The sequence below is a fragment of the Ceratotherium simum genome, chromosome 19 (assembly GCF_057802395.1).
Source record: "Ceratotherium simum simum isolate JZ-2026a chromosome 19, ASM5780239v1, whole genome shotgun sequence".
NCBI lineage: Eukaryota > Metazoa > Chordata > Mammalia > Perissodactyla > Rhinocerotidae > Ceratotherium > Ceratotherium simum.
Window position 1 is genome coordinate 30,283,030 of NC_141918.1, and position 26,666 is coordinate 30,309,695.

Genomic DNA, 26,666 nt, shown 5'->3' on the forward strand with positions numbered 1-26,666 from the left:
CAAGTTGGCAAAGCCCTGGCCCAGAGGCCCAGAGTTGTTTTCATGCAGGAACTCAGAACACTCAATGGAGGATGTGCGCTTTACTGCAGCTTCCTCCATCTCAGCCAGGGATTAGGGCTGTGGCCACTTACGTTTCATTTCTGCTGCAGAGAATCAATATTTAGAGTTTCTCAATGGTCCTTTGAAGCCTGGGCCCAAGAAAAAAGTACCTGTCCAGATTAGGGGTTCTCTGTGACCTTGTTTCAAGGATGGTGCCTCAAAATATTTTAAAGGGATGGCAGGAAAATATTTATTAGCAATGCATAACCATTTGACTGGTGTTGCTTGCACTTTCACTGAGAGGCTTTACGTCACTCCATGACTACCTCGATATGAGCTATAACAAGTACTGTTTCTCTCATCTATAGAAAGCAGGTCATTTTTCTGAGAATCATAAAGGTAGTAAGTGAGAAGAAAAGAAAGAGAGAAGGAAAAACGTGTTTGCTCTAAGTTCACACATACTTGGTGAATGTTTGATGATTATTGTCTTAAGAATTTACAGGCCCCGATACCTTCTTCTTAACTAACTCCTTCCTATTCAGAGAGGTGAGATACTTTGCTTGCACAGCATTTGGTTGCACAGCTAGGAAATAACACAGCCAGGATTAGAATCCAGATCTCAGTCCAAAGGTGCTGAATAAATCAATTCATATTGGCTGCTGGTGGCTTAAAATATTACCTCCTTTGGGGATATTTGAATTTTTGACAGAGGACTCCTGGATATGTAATATTTTAGCCTGAAGAAATAAATCTTCAAAGATAGAATGTCATACCTGAGGAAGAGGAGAGGGAGGCCTTTGCAACAACCATAAATCACACCACGTAGTCTCTTGCAAGCTCAACCCTAGCGGCCCCTGGAGGGCAGGTTCAGAAGGGTGTTGTGTTTCATCTTGGGTGTCGCATACTGAGAATGAAATGGAGGTGAGACGGAAGCAGCCTGGACTGTGATGGTCTGAAAGTCCTGATGCCTTAAGGACAGTGGAAGTGACTGAGGACGAAAAGGCCAAGGGAACACATGCCCGTGTGGCCAGGTGTTTGAAGGGCGGCCATGTAGAAGAGGATGCTGCCATGCCGAGTGGCTCTCAGAGAGAGGGCCTATGGGTATGGTTTGCAGGAAGGCAGAGCTCTTCTCAGTATCAGAAAGAGTTTGCTAACAGGAGTAGGAGTGGCACCCATGTTAGGTAATGAGTTCTCCATTGGCAGAGGCATCACAGTTGAGTTGGATGACCAGCCCAGCGTATTGTAGCAGAGCTCCCAGCCCCAACTGGAAGGTAGGATGGAATGACTTCCTGGTGCTAGTTCAACTCCAAGGCCTTATGACCCTGAGCTTCCACAAGTTGCTGAATTGTTATGTGCTGAATGCAAGACCAGTATTGAAAGGGACTTTGATATTGATCGATCATTTTCACTGTTTAAAGTATGTCCTTCCTTTAAAAAAAAATCACTCAGTATCATTGATGGAAATTTCTGAAATAATTAGAGTTAATTACTCTTTGGGGATTTTGTCTCCTTCTGTTTACAAATTCAGTGGGAGCATCAATTTGAATGTCTTCTGGTAACTGTGCACTGCTCTGACCCATTGGCATTTCCTTTTTTATGCTAATAATTAGAAAACTCAAAATGGAGCTGTTCCGTGCATAAGGATCTTGGGAGCTAACAAAACAGGAAAGATCCAGCACACACAGAGACTGTTTGTGTATCATTCTTTCTGTTGCTCTCAGATCACATTAGTGAGATCTGAGGATTTGGGTGGTTGGCATGATCAGACATCTGAAGGATGTAAACACTGAGGAAGGAAGGAATTTATTTAGCTCGAGACAAGGGGCATAATTAGGGGAGGAGTAATGGGATGAAATTAAGCAAAGAAAGATTCAGACTGAATATTAGTGGGGCACTTCCAAGCAATAGATTTATTAAGCTTTTAAATATTTTCTAGAGAATGCTGTTCTGTGTTTTCCAAGTTATTTGAAAATCAGGGAGACCAAGGCTGAGATAATCTTGAGGAAACCACAGCCTCTGGGGATCAGGCAAACAGAATGCTTAGCTCCGTTTTCTTCTGGTTTGTCTTATAAACATGAAAAGCTCAGTGGGCGATCCCCTTCTGAATCACTTCTACAGCAAGTGCCTGCTTTTCTTAAAACCAGGGATTATTCAAAGGATGGTGCGTTCTGAAAAGAAAAATCTGAATGTGAGAATTGGGAGAGTTCTGGAAAGAATCTGGGGTCGGGCAGGCGCCTGACTCCTCTGCCTGCTTGTTAGTCCTGCCTCTGGAGAGCAGGGAGAAGAGGCGAAATTCATCGGTTCCTGTGATTGGTGGGAAAGGGTCTTGAAACTCTGGGTTGAAAGGAGATGCCTGCTACAGGGAGAATTGAACACTGCTGGTTGAGGAAGATCAAGGCTCAGCCATTGCAGAGCCCTCGATAAGCCTGGAGCTTTTCTTTTCTTCTGGAGCATTTCCCCTACGTGCTAGGAATCTACTTGTCCTTTCCAACGTCTACTATGGACAACTCTTCCTAGGTGGTCCCAGCTTCCGGGGACCACCAGTTACTGTTGTAGGACTTGTGGCCTTCCTGGACCAGCCATGCTGGGCACCATGCATTGCCTGGAGGGTTCGTGGGACCCAGGCTCCCTTCTGAGATTAATTAGAGACATTCGCATTGAGGTGTTTAGCATAAGCCATTCAGTGGTGCTGACAGGTGAAACAATAGAAAGATATACTGACCTTTGGTAAAAATTTTTATGTTTAATCTCTTGGGAGTGTCACTACTTCTCGCTTCCTGGTCACAGAGGTGGGCAGCTGGGGGGCCTCTTTTTCTATTACAAGGGTAGCTCCCGTGTAACTTTCCACTTTGAATCCTACATCTTTCTTTTTTTTTTTTTTTTTAAAGATTTTATTTATTTTATTTTTTCCCCCCAAAGCCCCAGTGGATAGTTGTGTGTCGTAGCTGCACATCCTTCTAGTTGCTGCATGTGGGACTCGGCCCCAGGATGAACGGAGAAGTGGTGCCTCGATGCGCACCCGGGATCCGAACCCGGGCCGCCAGCATCGCAGCGCGCGCACTTAACCACCAAGCCACAGGGCCGGCCCCCTACATCTTTCTTTATTAAATAAAATGGTGTTTTACTCTTTAAAATAGACCATGACTGGTCTGCACTGCTACCTTTGTCTTAAAAGGGAATAAAACTCTTAAATTGAACTCAAATCAGATTGTTCTATGGCGCACTCTGCGAGGGGGCGAGCGCAGATGCAGGTCTGATGATTCCCTTGACTGCAGAAACAGTGGCGTCCACGATCTCTGCAGCAGTGGATGCTTGCTGCCTCGGTTCTCCCTGTCTTTGGATTTAGATGGCCCTTGATTGTCTAAATCAATCATTGATTGATGGCTTAGAATCCTGGATTACATTGAAGTCTGACCTCAGGCTGTCCTCTTGGGCGGCACCAGTTCACTCAGGCGTTTGGGAAGGCCCCGTCTCTGTCCTCAGGATGTTCTGTGTTTGAGCTGGGAGAGTTTGTTTGGCAGCAAAACCTGAGTCTGAGACCCCCAGCAGCAGAGAGGGGGCACCCGGGGCTGCTGACAGAGATGATGAAATGGGAGGAGGGACGGACATGAGCAAAAGCGGCAATGTTCACCCCGAAGGAGAGTGGCTTTCTGGCACCCGGGAGAAGTCCTGTGGGCACAAGGCCACAGTGTAAAGCAGGATTAGCCCTTTGTGAATTTTTTATGTGAGCTCCAGGTTTTGAATTTTTATGCTGCAGTCTCATCACAGTGTGGGGTAGTGTCTGAGGAAACCCTCACATGCCTTCCACATCCATTTTCTAACCCTGGTTCTGAAAAGGGCAGGGTGCCCCCGCCCCCAGAGACCTCGAGGGGCATTATAAACTCTCAAAAGAAGATTAATCTGGATTCTTCAGTAATTTTAAAAGTCAGTGTCATGACTCATCACGTGTCAACATGTGAGTGTGTTGAAAAACAGAACAAGCCACCATCTAAAAGGTGGGGTAATTACAGTACAGGATCGGGTTGAACAGAGTGTTTGTGTCGCATTTACTGTTATTGAACAACAAAGATGTTGTAAGCTAGGAACACAGTTGTCTATCTCAGTGCGACTCCTATTTACTGCGTGTCAAGCTGCAGGAAGTCCAGCTGATGTAAATGGATTAATATTTAAAAAGTAATACAGAAGAATGAGGTTCCAAACATGTAATGTTTAATTATTAAAAACCCATAATGGAATTCCAATCCAAACTCATGTCTCACGTCTTGCTGATGCTCAGCAAAAAGCTCAATTAGCCAGTGAGCCTTCTCACTCCACAGCTCATTTTGACTATCACAGGGCCATGCCTATGTTGTCATTTTTTTTTTTTTGGTGACGAAGGTTTTCCCTGAGCTGACACCTGTGCCAATCTTCCTCTACTTTGTATAGGGACGCTGCCACAGCATGGTTTGATGAGTGGTGTGTAGGTCCACGCCTGGGATCCAAACCCATGAACCCGGGGCCGCTGGAGCAGAGCGCATGAACTTAACCACTACGCCACTGGGCCAGCACCCCCCATGTTGTCTTAAAGTCTCTAGTAACATAGATATGGGCAGCTTAGGTAGTGTTATGCTTTCTTATTAGATAATTGTTGCAACCCTTTTTAATTAAATGGATGGGTAAAATGACTGTGCATTGTTAACAGGACTTAGAAAAGAATTTGAGTTACCTCCAACTGGTAGGACCTGGGAGAGTTAGGTTACCTGTTAGGAATCAGGGCATCCATGCTACCTTTGGGTGTATCAGGCCATGAAGGATGTGTTGCAGGATGCAGTGTCTGACTGGAAGAATTTACTTAGTCCAGGGATAGTTAATCACCCGTTTGCCTTTTGAGACCATAGTTGTTCTGGCCCTTTAGGACACATATGTCACTCACTGTTGATAAGAGGGAACTTGCTTGGAGTCCTGTGGCAGAGAATGGCCGAAGGAAGAGATAACTATGAGGGTTTATTTCAAATTTATTTCAAAATCAGCGTGCCAACAAGGCTGGTTGAGGTAGTTTTCTTGATTTTACATTTTTATTCAGCAGACAGATAAGGATGGTCCTTTGTGGATGAATATGAAAATACAGATAGGCCATCTGTTGTTCTGGTTGTGCTGTAAGAGTTTGCCCCCTCACTTGTGGTGACTCTTCTCTCAGGAGATGCTCATGAATTCATCTGTAATGCAGAAAATGCAGTGGTGTGACCTAAAATGCTCTCAGGTGGAGCTACAGGGTTTGGAAGGTCACACGCCAGGTAGTGATATTCATGACATCCTGTTGGGCTGGCGGGCTGTGTGGGGTAACTAGAACTGAGAGGACAGAAATTGAGTTTGTAGGGCCGGCCCCGTGGCTTAGCGGTTAAGTGCTCGCACTCGGCTACTGGCGGCCCAGGTTCGGATCCTGGGCGTGCACCGACGCACCGCTTCTCCTGCCATGCTGAGGCTGCGTCCCACATACAACAACTAGAAGGATGTGCAACTATGACATACAGCTATCTACTGGGGCTTTGGGGGAAAAATAAATAAATAAAATTATAAAAAAAAAAAAAAGAAATTAAGTTTGTAGTGACTGCAGAAGCTGAAACCACAAAGTGAAATGTAATCAGGCCTAGGCCTCGGTGAGCACAGGAAGCTGATGCGAGGTGAGAGGGGAGCTGTAGAGCCAGGAAAAGTGCTTCAAGGGGATGAGTAACCTTGATTCCGGCAGGACGGAGCCTGCTAATGTGCAGAGGGCACAGGCTGGGAATCACCTTCGCCTTCTCCCTACAATTCAGTTTATAACCAACAGTTGCATGTGGAACCCTTACCATGTGCGAGACAGCGCGCCGGGTGTAAAAGTTCTGTGAGACCAAGGAGGAAAGGTTTAGTCAAAGGAAAAATGGTAAGACCTAGGTTTCCTGGCTCTGCCTTATATGCATCCAAATCATTAAAGTAGCATTTTCCAAAGTGTTTTTCTACAGGATCCTACTAGAAAAAAAGAGTTCTATTTTTGGAAAGTTGAGGAAACTCGGGAATAATCAAGTTAAACATGTTTCTTTTCAGCAGAACTTCTCAGAGGCTTAAATTTGGCAATGCGCATTGAGAATCTCAAGAGGAGCAGAGGGTATGCAACATTTCCCAAACTCATTTGGCCATGGAATCCTTGTTCAGGGGCAGAACGTTGATGGGACGAGTATTTCTCAGAATACCCTGTAGGCAATAGAGAGTTGGGGTGGGAGTAGTCCATGAGAAGGGGGCAACTGCAGTGCGTTTAGGACTTGGCCTGATGTGGCAATCACGTTTCCTGTCTGCAGTGACCCTTGGAAATAGTGCTGGTGTAAAGAGGCATGTCCTGGTGTCAGCTTCCTTCTGCTCTGGGCTGAAGCTGCCCTGGGCACCCTACACCCATCACAGGGTACATGGTAGTAATGTGCCACACAAAGAAGGTCTTAACCACAGGAGGAGGTATTGTGGGATCAGGCAAGGATTTTGAAGTCACTGCCCCTTCCTAGATTTTCCTCATCTTTTAATAGAGAGTAATACCTAATAGAGAGTAAGGATTAAATCAGAGAGCGTATATAAAGCTGGGTTAGATTCTTGGTCTTCCTAAAGTTATGGAGGCTTGCTATAAAGAAGCCCAAGGAAATAAGCAAGATGGTAATAGCCACTACCCATCCTCATGGAGCCTGGGTGATTGTTCTGGCATTGAAGATGGTCCCACAGTGCTAGTAACTGGGCACTGGACCGTCTTCCTGCCCCCTAGGAGCAGGCATGGTTGCTTCCTGCTTTAGCCTGTGGCCTTTAAGCACTTGGCAACTCCCTGCCACTTGACTTCCACTCCTGCCACTTCCAGCCCCTTCTCCCCACTCTGCTTCATGACCTGTGCTGCCCCATGGCTTCTGCTTACCGCCTGTCCTCTGTGGTCCTCTGGCTTTATTCCCTTGACCACTATCCCCACCACTACTTAGTCTCTTGGGGTTATCTTGATTCCCATCTTCCCAAAGAAGAAAATCTGATTGGTTTGTTGAGTTACTCACTCCCTGTTCGGCTGAGTCATACCAAGGTCTTGAGGTGTCTTTGGGTCCAGTCAGCTGTGGCCAGGAGAGCAGCGGGGCTATGGCCATAGCAGGCACTCAGTGTCTAATGGGTTCTGTTCTGATACAAAGGCAGTTAGTACACAGTTCTTTCCCTCCTCCTCTTTCTTCCTTTTCCTCTTCCCCTCCACTTCTCTACATATCAGTCTGTACCAAGGGCATGCTATGATACAGCAGAATATACTAAGTAATGCCTTTTATTTCACTCTTAGATACTAAGCACTAGGAGAGAGGCCCAGCCTCACATATTTAGATTATCCCCCAAACATTGTGCAGGCTATTTGGATTAGGCTGCTCTGTCATACTCATTTCTCTTTTCACCCCGGAGCCAAGAGTCCAGTTGTACAACAGGTCAAATGGAAGTATTCTTCCTCATTTTGTTTCTTTCTTCAGAGACCAAAGAATGATCTACAGTCATGTGTTGCATTTTGACATTTTGGTCAATGACAGACCGCATATATGATGGTAGTCCCATAAGATTAGTACCATAGCCTAGGTGTGTTGTAGGCTACACCATCTAGATATGTGTAAGTACACTCTATGATGTTCAACGATGAAATTGCCTAACGTCGCATTTCTCGGAACGTATCCCCCTTGTTAAGCAATGCATGACTGTAGTTGGTTATACAAGGATCATGAGATGGGGGCTTTTACCCAAATAGTGACCACTAATATATAATTGCTGCTAGTCTTAATTTACTTATCTCTAAAATAAGGTATGTTATCTGGCTGATTGTCTCTTTACAGACTTCTGGTGAGTGATATTGTGATAGTGTCTATTGAGCCACTTGAATTCACTGGAAGAAAGGAGTTATATAAGTGACAGGTGTGTTTAAATATATACGAATACATATCTTTGTCCCATGTTGTCTTGCTTCACACCATTTGGTACTTTAGACATTCAACCTGGATGGGGAGATTGGGTTGGGCTAACCCAGGATTTGCTTACGAGGGTAGAGTTGTAAGAGGGATGCTCTGTGCAGAATCTAGCATTAGTAGAGTGTTGGCTTTCAACCAGGTAGTTATCACAGCAGGATGGCTACGTTCATGGAACAATGATGGAAAAGAACTAGGCAAACCAACAGTCCACAAACATCCAGGAAGCTTTTCAGGGACAAAGGAGCAAATGTGTAGATCCGAAATCAGAAGCAGTCTAGCACATCCCTCCCAGATACCTAAGAAACGGTCACTAAGCTGGTGCTCTCACACAAGTCTTAACTAAAAAGAAAGATAATAAGCACCTAAATTATTTCTTTTCCCCAAGTTTGTGAGCCCAGCACTTTGGGCCTTTTGAATTTGCAGCATTGTGCAGCAGATGCCATAAATGTCACATTTATGTGTGACTGAGCATAAGGGATTCCACCGGTATCTCTGGACCGGGCGGCTGGTGCTGGCCTGAAGCTGAGCCTAGGGCTAAAACATCCATAGTGAGCTTAAGACCACAACCTGGCCCTCAATCCTTCTCGTTATTGCGATTCCGTTACTGTCAAACACTCAGCAAGCCATTGGAAACAGTGGAGAATTTGGGGGTCAAGTGTTTCGTTGATTTGGGTTTCTGGGTTTTATTTTTGTGGTGTGCTTTTTACTTTGAAATACACATCATAGGAAAATTCATACTAGAGGATTTTCTCTTTGTTTTTTATAACTGAGATTTAGTAGAAGATAAATAATAGTGAATAGAGTGTAGGTAAACCAGTTGGCTCTATTTTAAACCTGTAAAGCTGGACACAATGAAGGCAGCAGGTATGACACAGGAAGAGACGGGATAGTGAAGAAGGGGCCAGTCCTTCTCAGGAGCAAAGTTATGCACAGGAATAAATAAATGGCTTCTGACAACACTCTACCAATGCAGAGAGTGGGAAGGACCAAGTTACCCGGGATTGTGGACACAGAAAAATAAAAACAATCTCAGAGATACCACTGAGACTTGGAGGGGAGTTTATGCCTAGACTAGAGCTGACATATAGAACTAAAATATAAAACAACATACCCCACCAACATATCTAATAGGTGGGTGAAATTCAGGAAAATATATCCTTATATGGCAATCCGTGCACTTGAAGGGAAATGCAAGATGGGAATTTTAGGAAAGTAAAAGGAAACATCAAAAGAAGTATTTGGGAGTATTGAGTACAAAATCTGAAGCAGATATTAAAAATAGATTAATTAGCAAAGAAGCAAGATATGGAACAGTTTACCTAGATATCTGCTAAGAATGTCATTCTCTTAAAACTGAGCAACTGGTCATTCTTCCCATGCCTTGTAGACAGCTCTGAGAAGGTAGAGGAGCAGTGAGAAGAATCTTCCTTGGACCACCATGCTGATTAATATAGGGGAAAGCTGCTTGGTATGTGGCTGGAGAGGGGAAGAGACCCAGCCATCTTGGAATGTGCAATGGCAGAGGGAGAGACTGCTGGATATGACCAGCTACATTCCCTAGAATTTAGAAAAGCAGATTTTTTGAAAGTTCCAAGGAGGGATGGGTTTAGTCCCACAGTCAGAGGCTCAGTGTAGTTTGTGGGGGTGGGGGAGCAACATGGTGGGTGGGAAATTCTGAAAAGGAATACTGCGTCAGGAAGGCTAGGGTACATGAGGGGCTGAACCCCTGGGGAACTGCCCAAGTTAATAAAAGGAGCTGTTAAAGCTGTGCTCATGGAAAGAGCAAGAAGTAGACCTGGATAGGTCAGTGTTTAGAGCAAATGGTGTAATATTTAACAAAAGAGAGTGAGAAGGCAGGGCTGGGCAACTTTTATTGGGTTTCTTTCCATTGTCTCCATAAAGAGGGTGTTCTCTTACCAGAAAGTGTGCGACAGATACCGTAAAGAAGGCTATGAATCCCAAGTTGGGGGCAAAGAAATAGGCAGAGAGCACCCACTACACTAACCAAATTTAGATCTCCCAGCTGCAATGAGGAAATTTGTAGATAATTTCATATCTAATTTTGGGTAATCTCTGTTCTATCACGATGAATGGGAGAGGTTTCAAAATGACAGAAATGGACAAGTGTTGACCAGGTTTTCAAAAGTGGGAAAGAGTTTCTGATTTCTGAAACTCTAGACCAGTAGGCTTGATGGCTTACCCTCAAAAGTCCTTGAATATATCATTAAATGAATGGTTGATAAGCACTTAGGAGAAAAAGGTTTTGGTTGACCAGAAACTCAGAGTGAAGTGAGCAGTGTGGTAGAATGAAAAGAGGATGAGTTGGAAGTTCCGGATCTGGATCCTGGCTCCACTGTTTGTAGGCTGTGAGAGCTTAGGGAAACCATATCATCTCTTTGAACCTGTGTTTTCTCATTTTTAAGTAAAGTGGGAAAAACAGTAACTCCTTTACAAGTTTGTTGTCAGAATTAAAGGAGATAACTTTAGTGAAAGCTTCAAGCTTGGTACAGAAGAGAGACTCAATAAATGTTTGTTTTTAAAAAGTAAAGGCTTAACAGCAGGATATAACTGCTTAAAAAGCACATGCATTTATGGGTCACATTAGTGGAGGTATAGTTCTACATGAGGGAGGGGAGAGTTCCCTGGCTTCTGTGCTGGGCAGTCTGCTGCATTCCATTCTGGGCTCCACCCGTTAAGAGAGGCATTACCAAGGTGAAGTATATGCCTGGGTAAGAGGCACAGGAGGACAGACAGGCTAGGAGGGCTCTGAGGAGTCGTCCCTGGGGAATGGGCACAGGAGCTGGGGATGTTTAAAAACAACAATCTGTGGGAAATGATGGCTCTTTTTAAGTATTTGAAAGGCTGATTTTTGGAAGAGGAGTTGACCTGTGCTGGGAGATCCTGGTGAACAGAACTACTTTCAGTGGGTGAAAGTGACAGGGACGTGGAGTGGTTAAACTTCCTAATAATCAAAGCTTTCTGGAAACAAAACAGGCTGCACAGGCTCTGCAATTATATCACAACCCTCTTTATAAAGAAAAGTCCATGCAAAGGAGAAAGTTCACGATGGTGGAATCACTCTTTGGCTGTGTGGATGGATCTGGATGGTCCTCCCTGTCACAGGAAGTATGTGCCACCTGGAAGACCACCTGTGTGTAGAAGGAAACCCAAGCTTCCTGGGGGAGATAGACTGGGTCTGACCTGTGAAGTTCCTTCGAGGTCTCTAGGTCTGTGATTCTAGAATTTCAGAACAAAGTTAGTATCAAATATTAGTCAACCATCTTAATCCTATAGCTTTAAAGGAAAAAGCAGAAAATCCTTGAGATATTGGGGCAATATGGGCTTTGAAGCCAGACAGATCTAAGTTAGAGTCTGGATCTGCTGTTATCTGCACAGGTAATCTTGGGCAAGGTCTTGAACCTACCTAAACCCCACTTACCTATATGATAAGGTACTTGTGGAGATTAAGTGAGGTAATCCATGTAGGATGCTTAGCATGGTTACTAGTGCTTAAATAATGCTAGCTATTGTTACTAGTATAATCTATTATTATTACATCAGATTGGGGCTTCCAGTAGGCACTATAATAAAAACCATGATTTTGATGGAGTGTCCTGGGGAGATTTGAAGACTGGGCAGAAACGGACAGCAGGGGCCGAACTGGGACAATACTGAGCATCCAAGTAGGAGCTGGTTCAGTGTGTGACTCAGGGAGCAGAGAAATGTGCAAGAGACTGTTAAAAGAGGATTGAATGAGGCATTGCAAGTCAAGCCCTTAGCCAGGCGCCTGGAAGATTCCAAGTAATAAGTCCATAGTTGGTAAGTGAATGAGAGGTCACCAGGAGCAGCTGTGAGCCTTCGAGAAGCAGCCAGAGAGCGAGCTGAGGTGCAGGATTGCCAGAGGGCCTGTTAATTCTGCCCAGCAGTGCCCTTGACCTGGACCACCTGTATACACACAGCCTTGGTCCTATGGCATTTCAGTGGTGCTGCTCATCACAGATGCCAAGACATAGCCCAGGCGGCTGAGGAGGAAGCTGGGAGGCAGATTCAAATAAAATCCCTAGGAAAAAAAGGCTGCTTCAGATATTGCAGATAATAACAGCAATCCTTCCCAAAAGTCCTGTCATGGCTGCATGATTAGCTGTGTTGTGGAACTAAAGCTACGTGTTTTGTGATACGATTTTTGCCATTTTCTAAAAAGTCTGCATGAAGGAAGAAATGAGGTGAATGACCTCAGATAGAAGCCAGGTAACTAGCAGACTTCACTTTTTCATATATCAGTTTGATGGGTCTCCCTTTTTACTCAAGAGCAACCCAGGGTCCCTCCCTGGAACTTTTTCAGGCAGAGAGGGGGGGCTCTTACAGTCACAAATAATAAAACTTCAAATACTCAAGTCTACGTTTAGAAAACAGAAAGAGTCATGATCGATGAGAATAAAGATACATTTGAAAAGAGATTCAAATATGTATCTTGAAAACAAGGAGTTACAAAAACCAAGGTAAATATACATCTGAAAAAAGATTCAGATATACGTTTGAAAAAAAGGGGAGTCCAGTGTTGGGTTAGAGGGACAAAGGGGAATTTGATATTGAGAGAGTAAAATATTAACTATTTTTTACTTAAAAACTGTTAGTTGGGCCGCCGGCCCGGTGGTGTAGTGGTTGGGTTCGTGCGCTCCGCTTTGATGGCCTGTGGTTCGCAGGTTCGGATCCCCAGTGTGGACCTACACACTGCTCATCAGGCCATGCTGTGGCAGCATCCCGTATACAAAGTAGAGGAATATGGGCACAGATATTTGCTGAGGGCCAACCTTCCTCAGCAAAAAAAAAAGAACGAGGAAGATTGGCAACGGATTTCAGCTCATGGCCAATCTCCCTCACCAAAAAAACTGTTAGTTGAATTTTAACCTTTAGAACAAAGGTTTATGGAGGGAGCAGAATATTTCTAGGGGGCAAAGGTGTGTGCAAATTTCTCCCATGACTGCTAATAGACAGAGTTTGAGCTCCTTGAAGACAAGTACTGGATCTTTCCCGTGCTGTTGCACTGTCTAGTGCCTTTTTGAGCACAGCTCAGTACTTATTTTTGAATAAATAAAAGCATTACTGATAGAATCTCAGTTTTTTCTTAAGCTTCAGTTTGTAGCAAGGATGGTTAAATAAAAACAGAACAGAGCCAGCCTTGATGGCCTAGCAATTAAAGTTCGGTGTGCTCGCTTTGGTGGCCGGGGTTCAGTTCCTGGGCGGGGAGCCACACCACTCGTCTGTCAGTAGCCGTGCTGTGGTGGCAGCTCACATAGAAGAACTAGAAGAACTTACAACTATACACAACTATGTACTGGGGCTTTGGGGGGGAACAAAAGGAAGATTGGCAATAGATGTTAGTGTAGGGTGACTCTTCCCCTGCAAAAAAATAAAATAAAAAAGATCCCACCAGGTTGGGGCTGCAGAGGGCCTCAAAAACCAACCTGTCGAACACCTTCCTTAAAAAACAAAGCAAAACAGAACAAAAATATGCAGGCCCCCTGTTTCCTGCAGTAGACTTTAAGCTGTATGAGGGCAAGGGAAGCATCTTACTTAACTCATATCCCGGTTCCTAGCACAGTGCCTGACACATGGTGGGCCCTCAATACATGCTCGCTTATGAATGGATTAGATTATGTGATGGCAAATTTTTCAGGGCAGGTCATAGTTACAATATCTGGAGTTGATAAAAAGAAGAGAAAACTGAGTCACAGAGCATGACAGTAGGATACGGTAGGACACCGCTCTCTGCTTTTACGTGGCACATTTTCCCTGTCTGCAATCACTCCATGGTTCTTCCTCCCTTGTTTTTGGGGGAGTGCCGTCTCCACTGATGATCTCATTTTACAGCTGAGCACCTGGGGCTCGGCGTGATTAAGCGCCTGGCCTCACCAGGAGCTGGAGGCTGGAAGAGAGGACTAGATGATCTTTGAGGTCCTTTCAGGACTAAATTTCATTGCTCTGAGATCTCTTGGGCTATTTCTGTGTCCTCTCAGGGCCAAATAACTGGGAAACAGAGAGACATACATTTGGCATCGGGTAGACCAGATTTTCTGATGTTTGAATTTTTCGGTTTCCATCTGGATGACCCTATGTTGGGAAGATGTAAGTTGCATTTATCCAGCTAATTTGAAGCAGAGTTTTGTGATGATATGCTAACGCTTGTAGGCAGCCTAAAACATAAGAACAAAGGGAAAAATCACCTTCTTCTGAATCATGTGTTTGGTTATGACGATAGACTCGCTGTCACTGAATCCTGGTCACTGCCAGGATTCCAGCTCTTGCTTTGGCTGTAGAAACAGAGACTTGGGTCAGTAATGGGCTGTTTGTCAACGCTCATTGAGATCCTGAAAACCAAGCCCATCTCTGCTCTCCCTTACAGAGCTCATGGCACATGTGAAAGAGAAGGATCTGCCTTGATGACCTGAGCCAAGATTTCTGAAATCTAGCTTAAAATTTATAAGATAAGTAGAATTTGAGTCATGGTATAAAGTTCCTACAGGGCAGTTTTCTAATGAGATTTTTAAGTCTAACAAAGATGCTTGTTAGCCTCTCCTTGAGTTCCAAATCCTATTTGAGGAGAGAGGCGAGAGGAAGAGAAATTGAGAGAGAGAGATTGAGAGAGACCAAACTATAAAGCAAAACAAAAAGCCAAATAAGACCCTTAAATAAAGAGAACTATGTAGCAAATATCATCATGTTGGAATCTAAACCTGCAGAAAGTTTATTTTGAAAATAAACTTCACCATGAATTTGCTTTCTTTTTTTATAATAGCCCTTGCTGGTTCTGAATCCGCCTCCTGATTTCTGTATGGCTTTGCATATCTATGGCTAGGCCATCTTTTTCCTTCCTTCACTCTCCAATCCAGCTTTGCAAGGAAACTTGGAATGGTGAGCTTGGTCCCTCCATGGGGGCTTTTCCTCACACGTATCCTGCCACCCACAGCTCCGTCATCCTGTCTTAGAGGCATCTGATACTGTGGCTTCTGGCCCTTCCTTTGGAAGATACTTCTGCCATGTAATGAGTCAAGCAGATCGTTCATCAGCTCTGTTTTTTAATAAAACATGAATAGCACAGTTTATGGCTTCCACTATTCAAACAGCAGTTGAGCCTAAGAGGAATTATTCATTTTAATGGTTCTAACACTCATTCCTAAGCAGCCTTGCTGCTTTATCAAGCTTTTGCCCGAAATGGAGAATGACTGGCCTTGGAAAACAAAGACTGCTCGGCAGGAGTTGAGTAGAGCCTTCTCAGGATGGAGGGCAGCTGGGACACGCATAGAACTGTCGCTCGGTTCCTTGTCACTGTGGACAGCCCCTGTGTTACCCCTGGGACAGTCTCCTATGAAGCAGGGTGGAGGGCTGGTGTCTGTGAGGTGCAGCAGGCATTTGCTCAGAGAGAAACATGCCCCATTCTATCTCAAAGACACACAGGCTCAAAGGAAAACTGTGGACGAAAATTTCCCTTTCTCTCCTCACACTGTCGTAGAAACATCCTTCCATTAAGTTAAAATGAACTGAAACATATGGGATGTTCCTGGGACATCAGCAACCATGAGGGAGGCAGGCTAGGGACTGAAAAACTACACTATGTCACAAGCTTAGTGATATGCCTGGCACACAAGTGTTGTTACTACTATTAGCTCCATTTCACAGATGAAGAAATTGAAACTGAGATTTCCATCAGGTTGCACTGCTAGTAAGTAATGGAGCCCAGATTCAAACCCACATCTTCTGATTCCAAATCCCACGTGATTTCTGCAGCATCTTTGCCACCCATGTGCACTGAACTAGGGCCCTGGTGGAGGCAGTGTCTAAACCCCAAGGAACAGCTGATGATGGGACCATGGGATTCCAGGGTTGGGCTGGAAGCAAGTGTTCAGATGGGGTCAGCCTGAGGCCCTCAACTCATGCTATGAGGTGACTGTCTACAGGTAGAGCAGACCCCAGACCCTTCAAAACACTGAACACCTCCACCCCTGTCTCTTCCTCGTCCTTTGCTTCACTCTTGGGTGAGCTCATGATTTTTTTGAGCTGGACTGGACTCACGATCAGTGGCTGGCAGGATCAATGCCACATTTAACAAGCCAAGGCCTAGAGAACCAGCCTCTTACGGCAAGCTACAATTTTGCCTAAGGAGCTATAACTTCTGAGCTGTTACCTTGGTGCTATATTCATGGAAAGTCAGGAGCACGTGAAGATTTTGTTTTGTTTTTCAAATTGTTGATGGCATTCAAGCGATTGAAAATATCCTTTTACTGTTCCATTGCTGCAAATGTCTTTGCCCAGATAAGAAAGATTTCAGCAAAAAGGTTTCTTAATTAAATATTGCCTGATGCCAGATTACCACTCAGAAGGCAGCGGTGGGTTCCATTAAAGGATGAACTTCACTCCCACAGCCGATAGCTGATTAATGTGTTAATTAGGAACCCCATCACCCCTACCCCCAGTGACCTGAATCTTCTCTTAAGCCCAGCAGAATGTATGTCTTGTGCCCATGTGGGTAACCTCATGGCATGCTTTGGCTTTGACTTTGGACATTTATATAAAAATAAAGGCTTAGTTATCAACATGAATAGCTTCCTTTCTTTCCAGGGGAAATACAAGATGGAAAGAGTTATAGGAACCAGAAGTCTTGCCTTTTGGTTTTCTTATATCAAGAGCAAGTGATATTTCTGCTGAGGCAGTATCTTTTGAGCAGTTCAGCGGTGTAGGTTGCCACACATTTATTTCACAGGAAAGGAGTGAATCCATCAGGCCACGGAGCTTATAAGTACTACTCTGGCAGTCAGCCACCAAAATATAAATACTCTAAATGGACTAAAGGAAATGTTCATTCTGTTGTTTAGAATTGGACACATCCCAGGAAGGTAAATTTAATCTTTTTGAGGACTGCTGTGAGAGGGTTGAATGGAACATGCATTTGTTTATCTCCTTTGTGATCTCTTTGTCTTCCTGGTGATACATTATGTATTTGTGATGCGAAGCATTTCAGCTGTCTCGCTCAATGGCATTGCATTAGCTGATTGTTCGGTCCCCAGATTGCCATCGTTAAACAGCTTCAGCCTCAGCCCTGTCCAATCTGGGACCTGTTAGGGAGGGAACTGGAACCAAAGAGGCCAGATTCCAACAGAAACAAAGCTGGGGTGGAATTAGGGGGAAATCGTTCCAGAGCCCAGTGAGTTGGGCTCTGCACTTCTTAATCTTTATCTTTTAAAATATCTGGAGGAATTTTGGTACTTCTTGGCATAATGAGGAAAAAATAAAGCCTCAAAAAGTAAAAAAAAAAAAAAAAAAAAAATTAAAGCCGTCTGTGGAAAGAGAAGATTACCCCATAACACCACAATTCAGAAAACCATAGTTTATGAGACACATGCTGTGTATTTCTTGGATATGCAAATGTTATTTTATTAAAGAGAGAGATCTACAGTATATATTTTCACCTAACTACCACATCTTAAGTAATCAGCTCAGGCTCTTATGATGAAATCTTTAATTACTAGAAGTGTGTTGTTAGTTAGCTGTAGAATGAATGATGGCACTGCGTTTTATTGTCTCACATGATATAGCCATTTGTGCCATAAATTCATTGACCTCATCTTCAATGATGTGTCCTGTAAGACAGACTTGATTCATTATTTCTTAAGTGACCATTTTTTTCTCTAATAATTTTTTGCTTCATCAGAGAGATTGCTTTTCTGTATTTTTACATCAGCGTTCTGAATTGAAATGTTAACAAGGCAAGGATACACACACATTCACACTCACGTTACCCAAAATGAGATAGTCATAAACAGTCACACTATTACCTAAACACTAGGATGTTGCAGAAAATCAAGTAGCTAACCATTAGGCCTTTGCTTTAACTGGAAAGTTTGATGAAATAGAATTTGCTTCAAACTTTGATGTCTGTAATTCTTTTTATGTGGAAATAGATAAAATATGGTGGGGAATTCTCATTTGATAATTGGGATAGATCTATGCGCATTCCTTATTCATCAATGAGTTATTGAAAGTGGAGGAAGTGAAGGGAGCACATTTAAGTTATATTTAGATTATTTTTTGTGATTTCACTTGAAAATATTTATTTAGCTTGAGGAAACAGAGGAATCCTCTGGAGGCAAATAATTCAATCTGGCAATTTAAAAACCAATTAAGGATTTCAGAAAACTCTTTCCCCTTATGGTTAAAAAATAAGATCCAAAAGAAATATGCCAGAAAGTTTGGTATATTATTTTAATTAGTTTAATTCATTGATAATGTGTTTTAGTTCATGATTAAAAAAAGCTCTATTTGATCCTTCACTTCAATCTTATAAATTTACATTTTAGTCTTTCTATGGATGTCTAATATTGAAACAGAATTAGGTGGCTTTATTTCATATTGGAATTTAAATGTCACATCATTATAAATTAACTTTATAAAAATGATCAGGTTTTAAAAATAATAACTTACATGCATCAAGCTTTCACTACCAGTTGATTTAATCTTTTTTAGATGAGAATTTTGAGGATCTGATGGATTCTGTGTCTCTTCTCATCAGAGGCAGTTCTGTACTTATCTGTAAACTGGACATCGCAACTATGATAAAAAACTGTGGTGAAACACAGGAAGATATTAGCATTGAAATTTTTTTTTTTTTTTGCAACAAGTATTTTGAAAGGGCAATTTGATATGAGACCAAACGAAAAACTAATGTGTGCCAGTTATTCAACTTCACACCATCAAGTATATTACCTGTGAATATCAGCAGGAAAAAAAAAGCAAGAAGGAAAAGAGTGGATTTACCCATACAGACCCATATCTGCCACGAGTGTGTGCACCCACAATCACATACCGGCATGCCACCACTGTTTACAGTCAAGGAAAGCTGAGAGTTAAATGAGATGAGTAATCAAATGCCCAGCATATGTTGTTTTTGCATTGTTTATGTGACCAATCGTTATTAAAATTTATCATCTTTTAATACTATCAGTGGTGTACCAAAGTTAAAACAACAACAACACACACCAACAACAGAACAACAGATACCCTCCTCAACAAAAACAGGATTCCATTTAGAGCAATACTGGAACCAGTGCTTTACTGAGGAGAGACTCGAATTCAATAAACTCACCATTGCATTGCATTTCAGAATTCCTCCTCTGCTGCTGTATGGGTTGAATGCTGAGGAAATGACCAAAAAAAAGAAAAAAAGAAAAAGAAAAAAAGATTGTGTGTGTAATGTTCAGTCAAAAAAGTAAGGCACTGAAAAAACTATTGAAAATTTTGACATCTGTTTATCTGTTTATAGCTATGGCAAGATTACTCATATTAATTCTTGTTTAAAATGCCATATGAAGGAAAGACATTTGTGCAAACAAGAGTCATATTTGAATTGTAGATCATGTCTTCACCATCTGTGAGAGCTGATGGTGTTGCAAAATTAATGTGTTAATGAAATCACAATAATTTCTCCAAAGTAATGGGTTCTGAAGCTGAGAATGACTATTTTTTGAACTTTGATGTCTAATGATTTCCAATTGGGAAAAGCTCTCAGCCTTTAATTAGTTCTGCAGCCCAACTTTAAAATAAATTTGGTGATGTCTTTCCTTTGCCAGGAGTAGATTTGAAGGGGGGAAAAAGCCATAACAACTTTTGGAAAACGTTCTCTAGTGTTTGAAAAGTTGTTAAATAAGACCGCCTGCCAAGAAATGTCACCAAAAATTCTGACTACTGAGAGAGAGTGGGCAAACAGCTCAAAAAATAATTCTAGCTTGCTGCAACATCACAGGTTGGGAATAGCTAAACCTCACACAGACTTCATGACTAATTCCAAGTTTCCCTTTGGAAGGCAGACATAATGATGTTCAGTGCTTCATGCTATTGGTTAACACAGCACACCCCTTTCCAACTGCATTATTGAACACAGTCAATAGTGTAAAGTGACTTTGCATGAGGAGAATTTTAAGGGGTTATATTTCAAAACCCATTGAACTTCCTGGAGAATCCTTCTCTCCAAAACTATTTAGATTTGCATTTACAATGAGCCTCTTTGACAAGTGAAAATGTGTGGGCAGGTATATATGTATTCCTTTTTGTCAGATCCACCTTAAAGTCATGCATAAAGGGGACAACAGAGTTCTTTCTTTTTTTTTTTTTTTTAATAGGCGATGGTGATAATTGCTATTCTGAAGAGTTAATATTTGTAAAGCAATTCTGGCTTCCCAGGAGAAATTATTTTACAAACACTTCAGAATTTTACCTTTGAGAAGGAAGCACTTCAGCCTGTTCGAAAAATTGTGATAAAGTTTGAAAGAACCTTTATGTGAAACCTGAAATGCCATCTACCAAAGGAAATTGCTTATCTTACTTTTTATTTATCTTTTTATTACTGTGTTGTAGGTATGTGACTGGTGTAAGCACATAAGACACACAAAAGAATACCTGGATTTTGGGGATGGGGAAAGAAGGCTTCAGTTCTGCAGTGCAAAATGTCTCAATCAATACAAAATGGACATTTTCTACAAAGAGACCCAGGCCAATCTTCCAGCTGGGCTGTGCAGCACATTACACCCTCCCATGGAAAATAAAGCAGAAGGCACCGGGGTGCAGCTGCTCACTCCAGACTCTTGGAATATCTCTCTAACAGACGCTCGGAGGAAGGCCCCCTCCCCAGTGGCTGCAGCTGGCCAAAGCCAGGGTCCTGGCCCATCGGCGTCCACCACCGTCTCTCCATCTGACACTGCCAACTGCTCTGTCACTAAAATCCCCACGCCAGTGCCCAAGTCCATGCCGATCAGCGAGACTCCAAACATCCCTCCTGTCTCCGTCCAGCCACCTGCTAGCATTGGGCCTCCCCTCGGAGTCCCGCCTCGCAGCCCCCCCATGGTGATGACCAACCGCGGCCCGGTCCCGCTGCCCATCTTCATGGAACAACAGATCATGCAACAGATCCGCCCGCCCTTCATTCGCGGGCCGCCACACCACGCCTCCAACCCCAACAGCCCTCTGTCCAACCCCATGCTCCCCGGCATCGGGCCCCCTCCGGGCGGCCCCAGGAACCTGGGCCCCGCTTCCAGTCCCATGCACCGGCCCATGCTCTCGCCCCACCTCCATCCCCCGAGCACCCCGACCATGCCTGGGAACCCCCCGGGCCTGCTGCCCCCGCCGCCTCCGGGCGCGCCTTTGCCGAGTCTCCCCTTCCCGCCCGTGAGCATGATGCCAAATGGCCCGATGCCCGTGCCCCAGATGATGAATTTCGGGCTGCCGTCGCTCGCCCCGCTGGTGCCGCCCCCTACCTTGCTCGTGCCATACCCGGTGATCGTGCCCCTGCCCGTGCCCATCCCCATCCCTATTCCCATCCCTCACGTCAATGATTCCAAGCCCCCCAACGGATTTTCCAGCAACGGGGAGAACTTCATTCCGAGCGCCCCCGGCGACTCCTCGGCGGCAGGAGGCAAGCCAGGCGGACACTCCCTGTCCCCCCGGGACTCCAAGCAGGGCTCGTCCAAGTCCGCGGACTCGCCACCCGGCTGCTCGGGCCAGGCCCTGAGCCTGGCGCCCGCGGAGCACGGCCGGAGCGAGGTAGTGGACCTGACGCGGCGCGCCGGCAGCCCCCCGGGCGCGGGCGGCCAGCTCGGCTTCCCGGGCGTGCTGCAGGGCCCGCAGGACGGCGTCATCGACCTGACCGTGGGCCACCGGGCCCGGCTACACAACGTGATCCACCGCGCTCTGCACGCGCACGTCAAGGCGGAGCGCGAGCCGGGCGCCGCGGAGCGCAGGACCTGCGGCGGCTGCAGGGACGGCCACTGCAGCCCGCCCGCCGCTGGCGACCCGGGCCCGGGCGCCCCCGCGGGCCCCGAGGCCGCCGCCGCCTGCAACGTCATCGTGAACGGCACACGCGGCGCCGCCGCCGAGGGCGCCAAGAGCGCGGAGCCGCCGCCCGAGCAGCCCCCGCCGCCGCCGCCGCCGCCGCCCGCGCCCCCCAAGAAGCTGCTGTCGCCCGAGGAGCCCGCGGTGAGCGAGCTGGAGTCCGTCAAGGAGAACAACTGTGCTTCCAACTGCCACCTGGACGGGGAGGCGGCCAAGAAGCTGATGGGGGAGGAGGCCCTGGCGGGGGGCGACAAGTCAGACCCGAACCTTAATAACCCCGCGGACGAGGACCACGCGTATGCTCTGCGCATGCTGCCCAAGACGGGCTGCGTGATCCAGCCTGTGCCAAAACCGGCGGAGAAGACTGCCATGGCGCCGTGCATCATCTCCTCGCCCATGCTCAGCGCCGGGCCGGAGGACCTGGAGCCTCCGCTCAAAAGGAGGTGCCTCCGAATTAGAAATCAGAATAAGTAAAAGGTTTGTATGTCCGCTGGGGCTCTCCTCCGCCCGAGCCAGTGCACCTCTCCGTACTTCTTACGAGGCAGAGGCGAGAGAGTCGTATTGATAATCATGGTTTTACCTTACGTGTTTTCCAGTACACCTTGTGTGGTCACACACTATCATCATTTTGATCCAACGTCATTCCCATTTTACAGCTGAGGAAACTGAGTCACAGCGTGTTCAGTGCCATGCCCGAGGTCACTTAATGGTAGAGCCCAGTCTTGAAACTGACTTGAAACACTACTTAATTACACTTTCATTAATATGCTTTTCTCTGTAATTCACCCTGTTGAAGAAGAGGAGGATGTGGGGAGGAGGGAGAGATTACTTGGGACCTTTAAATGTTCGGTCATGAGGTTACAAGGCTGTGGTAAAAGGTGAGCTGGGCCACTTCCTGGAGATGGTATTGGCAGAATGTCCCAACTCACTGAATTTCCGAGTAACCACGGGATTCCATTTGCAAGATGAGAATAAAATCTAACCTTCTTACATGCTTGTGCTGACTGAACCCAGGCCACTAAGCCCCATTTGCCTGGCAGGGTGTTGGAGCGGTGGCTCATAGCTCCGGTTCATGGGGTCTCCTCCTTCATTTTGTCACCAGCCAGCATTGCCTAGGGCAGGCCTGGACGTCGCTGTCCAGCTTTTCTTTCTTCCCATTTTCTGGCTCAGCAGCTCAGCTGGTGGGTAGACAGTGGGAGGCTTTCACAGGGAAGAGGGGCACGTTGCCAAAGTGGGTGAGGGTGCACATCTCTGACCTAATAGTAGGAATCCTGCTTAATGCCAAGTGAACCCTTGATAGTGAGTCCAGAATTTCAGTAAGGGAAAGGGGAAGTAGCACATGTGGCATGCCTGCGATAGCCAGGTGTGGCCTCATTTCATCCCCCGACAATCCTGGTGGAATAGGCATCGTCTGCATCTTACCAAGGAGGAAGATGAGGCTTGGAGACGTTTGCCCAAATCAGAGCTGGTAAGTGGGGGAACCAGTAGTCAACTCAGGCCTGCCGGACCCAGAGCCCGACCTCTCCCCTCTAATCAAGAGGACAGCAAACTGGCTAACATTCAGTTGAGGTTTATCAACTGTTTATGGAGAGGAAAGGAAGAGAAATGAACATCTGTTGAGCATCTGACTCGTGCACAGCTCCTTCTGGGTGCTGGGAGGTAGAAAGGTGACTATAATGCAGTGCTTGCCCTCAAGGCACTAACAGTCTGGGGGAGATGGAAAGAGGAGTGGGGGAGAGGCCTGGGCAGGAGGAGTGAACCTTATGGGAAGACCAGTTGCTCACATTTGTATGTGCAGGCCTCTTCTAAGTGTTTTTCAGTAGTAGTTATTCGGATCTGGATCCATACGACAATTACCATTGTCTTCATTTTACTGATGAGGAAGCTAAGACAAGTAACTTGCCCAAGGTTGCCAAGTTAGTAAGCAGAGTCAAGATTCAAATCCAGACTGTCTGACTCCAGAGCTGCATTTTCTTTAAACCTCCGTAGGAGAATAGGCTAATTGGTCCCTTTGTTACACTACTTGATAAAATTCTTTTATCTATCTCAGTAGTCTTGGGGGAAAGTTCCTAGAGAGAAAGCAAGCCTACCTCCCAACTTCTCTAAGTGTTCATTTCTTGTTTTTTCCAGCAACAAAAGTAGCAAACCTAGAATACCAACTGATTACTCCACAGTGGGAGATGTAGGTGTGGACCAGAACACTGGATGTGGCATGTCCAGACCATTGTCTCTAAGTCACCATATTTACATCGGCATCTGCCTAACCCATAGCCAGAAGTTTGCTTGGGAAGCACCAAGCGAGAGCAAGGGGGCTTGTTGGGAGGTGTGAGAGTGGTTTCTCAGCCACCATAGTTTGAGGTTTCCTTTACCACTAATGTCTTTGCTAGTAGGAGCAGAACATAAAAAATCAGTTCACCATTCCTTCTTGATTTTACATCTGCAAGTTCTGCTGTCCGAAGACACATGGCCTCAGTCTTCTCATAGTCACCTCAATTGAAAATGGCTCTGATTTCTGCACCAGGGTAATTTAATCTGGTTGACAAAGCAGTGAGTAATGGGAAGATGTGGGACAAAAAAATGATGGCCTTTAGAAAGCCAGAAAGCATTGGGAATTGTAACTTAAAACACATTCTAATATCACTCATTCAAACGACATTAAAGGAAGAATGGGGGGGAGGGTGAAAGATTTTACTGCCATTACTGGAGTGAGAAGTGACCAGGTCAAGAATAGCACCACGAATCCATAAGTAGCATGGGGCCAAAAGAACATAAAAGCATGAAATATATGATGGCTATTTGGATGATATATGTTTCTGCATAAAGAATCAGGCTAGGGTCTTGTATGTGGACCAGAGTCGTTACTAAAAATATTAACCTGGCTTCAGCCAATTTCAGAAGATGCAATGATGAAATTGCCCACATCCCCTTGAGATTGGAGAGTTCTTTTTACCATGGGTTCCCCAAGAAATTACAGCTTTTCTCTGAAGTCAGAGACGCTCAGGCTTTGCCAGCTACAGTGGGGTGACGAGGCAAGTGATTTAAGATGGGGAAGAACCGCCTCTCCTCCACTAAATCACATTTCCTCTTGGCCTCTGTGGTTCCATGTCACCTCACAGCGCAGTCTCCACCTGCCGTAATTCACTCACATTTTCTGACCCTTCCTGATTTTCTGTGCACACGTGGTGGCTGTTTTTCTTCTAGGCTTTCAGAAAACCAGCCCATTCGTATGGTTGCAGAAATTGGAAATGCATCCGTTAAATAAAGGCCTGCGTGGCTTTTATGGCCTGACAGTGACTGCTGTTTGGTGATGAGTTAAAGCCAAAGTGGGAAGCATTCGAAACCCCAAACAAACACAGGCGGAGTTGTAGTGGGTGAGGTGCAGGTGAGCAATTTCTCCACGGGCTTGCTGGTGACTCCTTATATTATTTCTCATAGGAAAGTCTGTCAGTAGCTTCAGTCAGCGTTCTTCATTCTTTTCACTATGCCCACCATTCTCGTACTTTATTACTATTTATTTTTTTTATCATTTTAAATAGATTCAAAGCAGACTGTGTCTTGAAATCAACAATCCAGGCAGCTACAGTTGTCTTCAAAGAAGTCATCATATTTGCTGGTTCTTGGCAAATTATAGTATTTTTTTTTTTCCATTTTGAAGTTATTCTGTTTCTGGTTACCTGACTTTATGCGTTTTTGTTTGTTGATATGATTACAAATGACTTCAATGGGCAGATATTTTCCTAGATGCAGAACTAATTAAGTTTAGTCGAAGATTTTGAAAAGGTTGTAAACTTCCTTTAATCTTCAACCTTTAAGATTCCAAATACCAGTTCTGCAGCTTCTGTAAGCTGGAAAAAAAATATCCCCCCCAATAATAAGGAAAACAATGTATAAACATTTCCCAAACTATTCTCTCCACAAAGAATTCCATTTATAAATGAAATACTCCCTTCTTTGTCTTTGCCTTGGAGCTTGGGGGATAGCTGTTTGTATTTGTACATTTTCTGAATTTCTGCAGTTTACACTTGTTTATGGTAGATTGGGGAGTTCAGAGTAACCATTTGCAAATGTTTGAATATATTCAAAAGAAAATATCCCCCCTCCTCGATTTTCCAGGGAAATGACATATTCTCTTTAAGTAAAATAATCAATGGAAAAAATGTGTACCGTGAGTAACCCATTCGCCCTCACTTTTTCCGTTCCCGAGGAGCAACAAGTCCATGCAACTTCCCACCTTTGTGGCTCCCAAATTTCTTACGTGTTTCTAAAACCAGAAAGAAAATATGAGACTCTTTTCCCTGGCCCCAGTTCCCTGGTGCTCTCCCAGCCTCTGCAGCAGGGGTTCCTTCCACTTTTTGTTTTCTCTAGGAGAGCTCGAGGAGACGGCTGTAGTTTTGGGTTTTTGGAGTTTAGAGTTTAATTATTAGTCTGGTCATGGAGCCACAATCTCAGAAAGGACTATTTCAAAGGGGGCAGGTGACTCGCCTCACTAGGAAAGCCAAAAGGGTGCAGGTGACCGGTAACTTTCTGCCAGTTTAGTTTCTCCTGCTGAGAAGTGTGAGAGAGTGGTCTTCCTGAGTTGTCTGCAATCCATCCATTGGAGATATTACAATGGGTGCCTACTTTTAAAGCAAGGAAAAGAAGAAAAATTGGGAATGAGAAGAGAAAATCAATACAAATGGGATGTGCTTGGATCCTAAGCCAGACTTAAGATTTTGAATGTTCTAGTACTTGACTATTGGAAATGTTAATTGGCGACATCATCCCTGCTGTTAAAGTTTTGCC

General features: G+C 44.7%; 1 protein-coding gene across 4 annotated transcripts in view; it reads left to right on the plus strand.

Moving 5' to 3' along the window:
• SOBP (sine oculis binding protein homolog) overlaps window positions 1-26,666 on the plus strand; it is a 160,360-nt gene that overhangs the window by 118,747 nt on the left and 14,947 nt on the right. For 3 of the 4 annotated variants that reach the window (XM_087443958.1, XM_087443961.1, XM_087443962.1), the window contains one exon: window positions 20,415-22,361. In XM_087443958.1, coding sequence (XP_087300084.1) covers window positions 20,415-22,358 — 1,944 coding nt within the window. In that variant the 3' untranslated portion in view covers window positions 22,359-22,361. Of the gene's footprint in view, window positions 1-20,414; window positions 25,170-26,666 lie in introns of those variants that run through there. The other variant, XM_087443960.1, reaches the window with a different exon arrangement.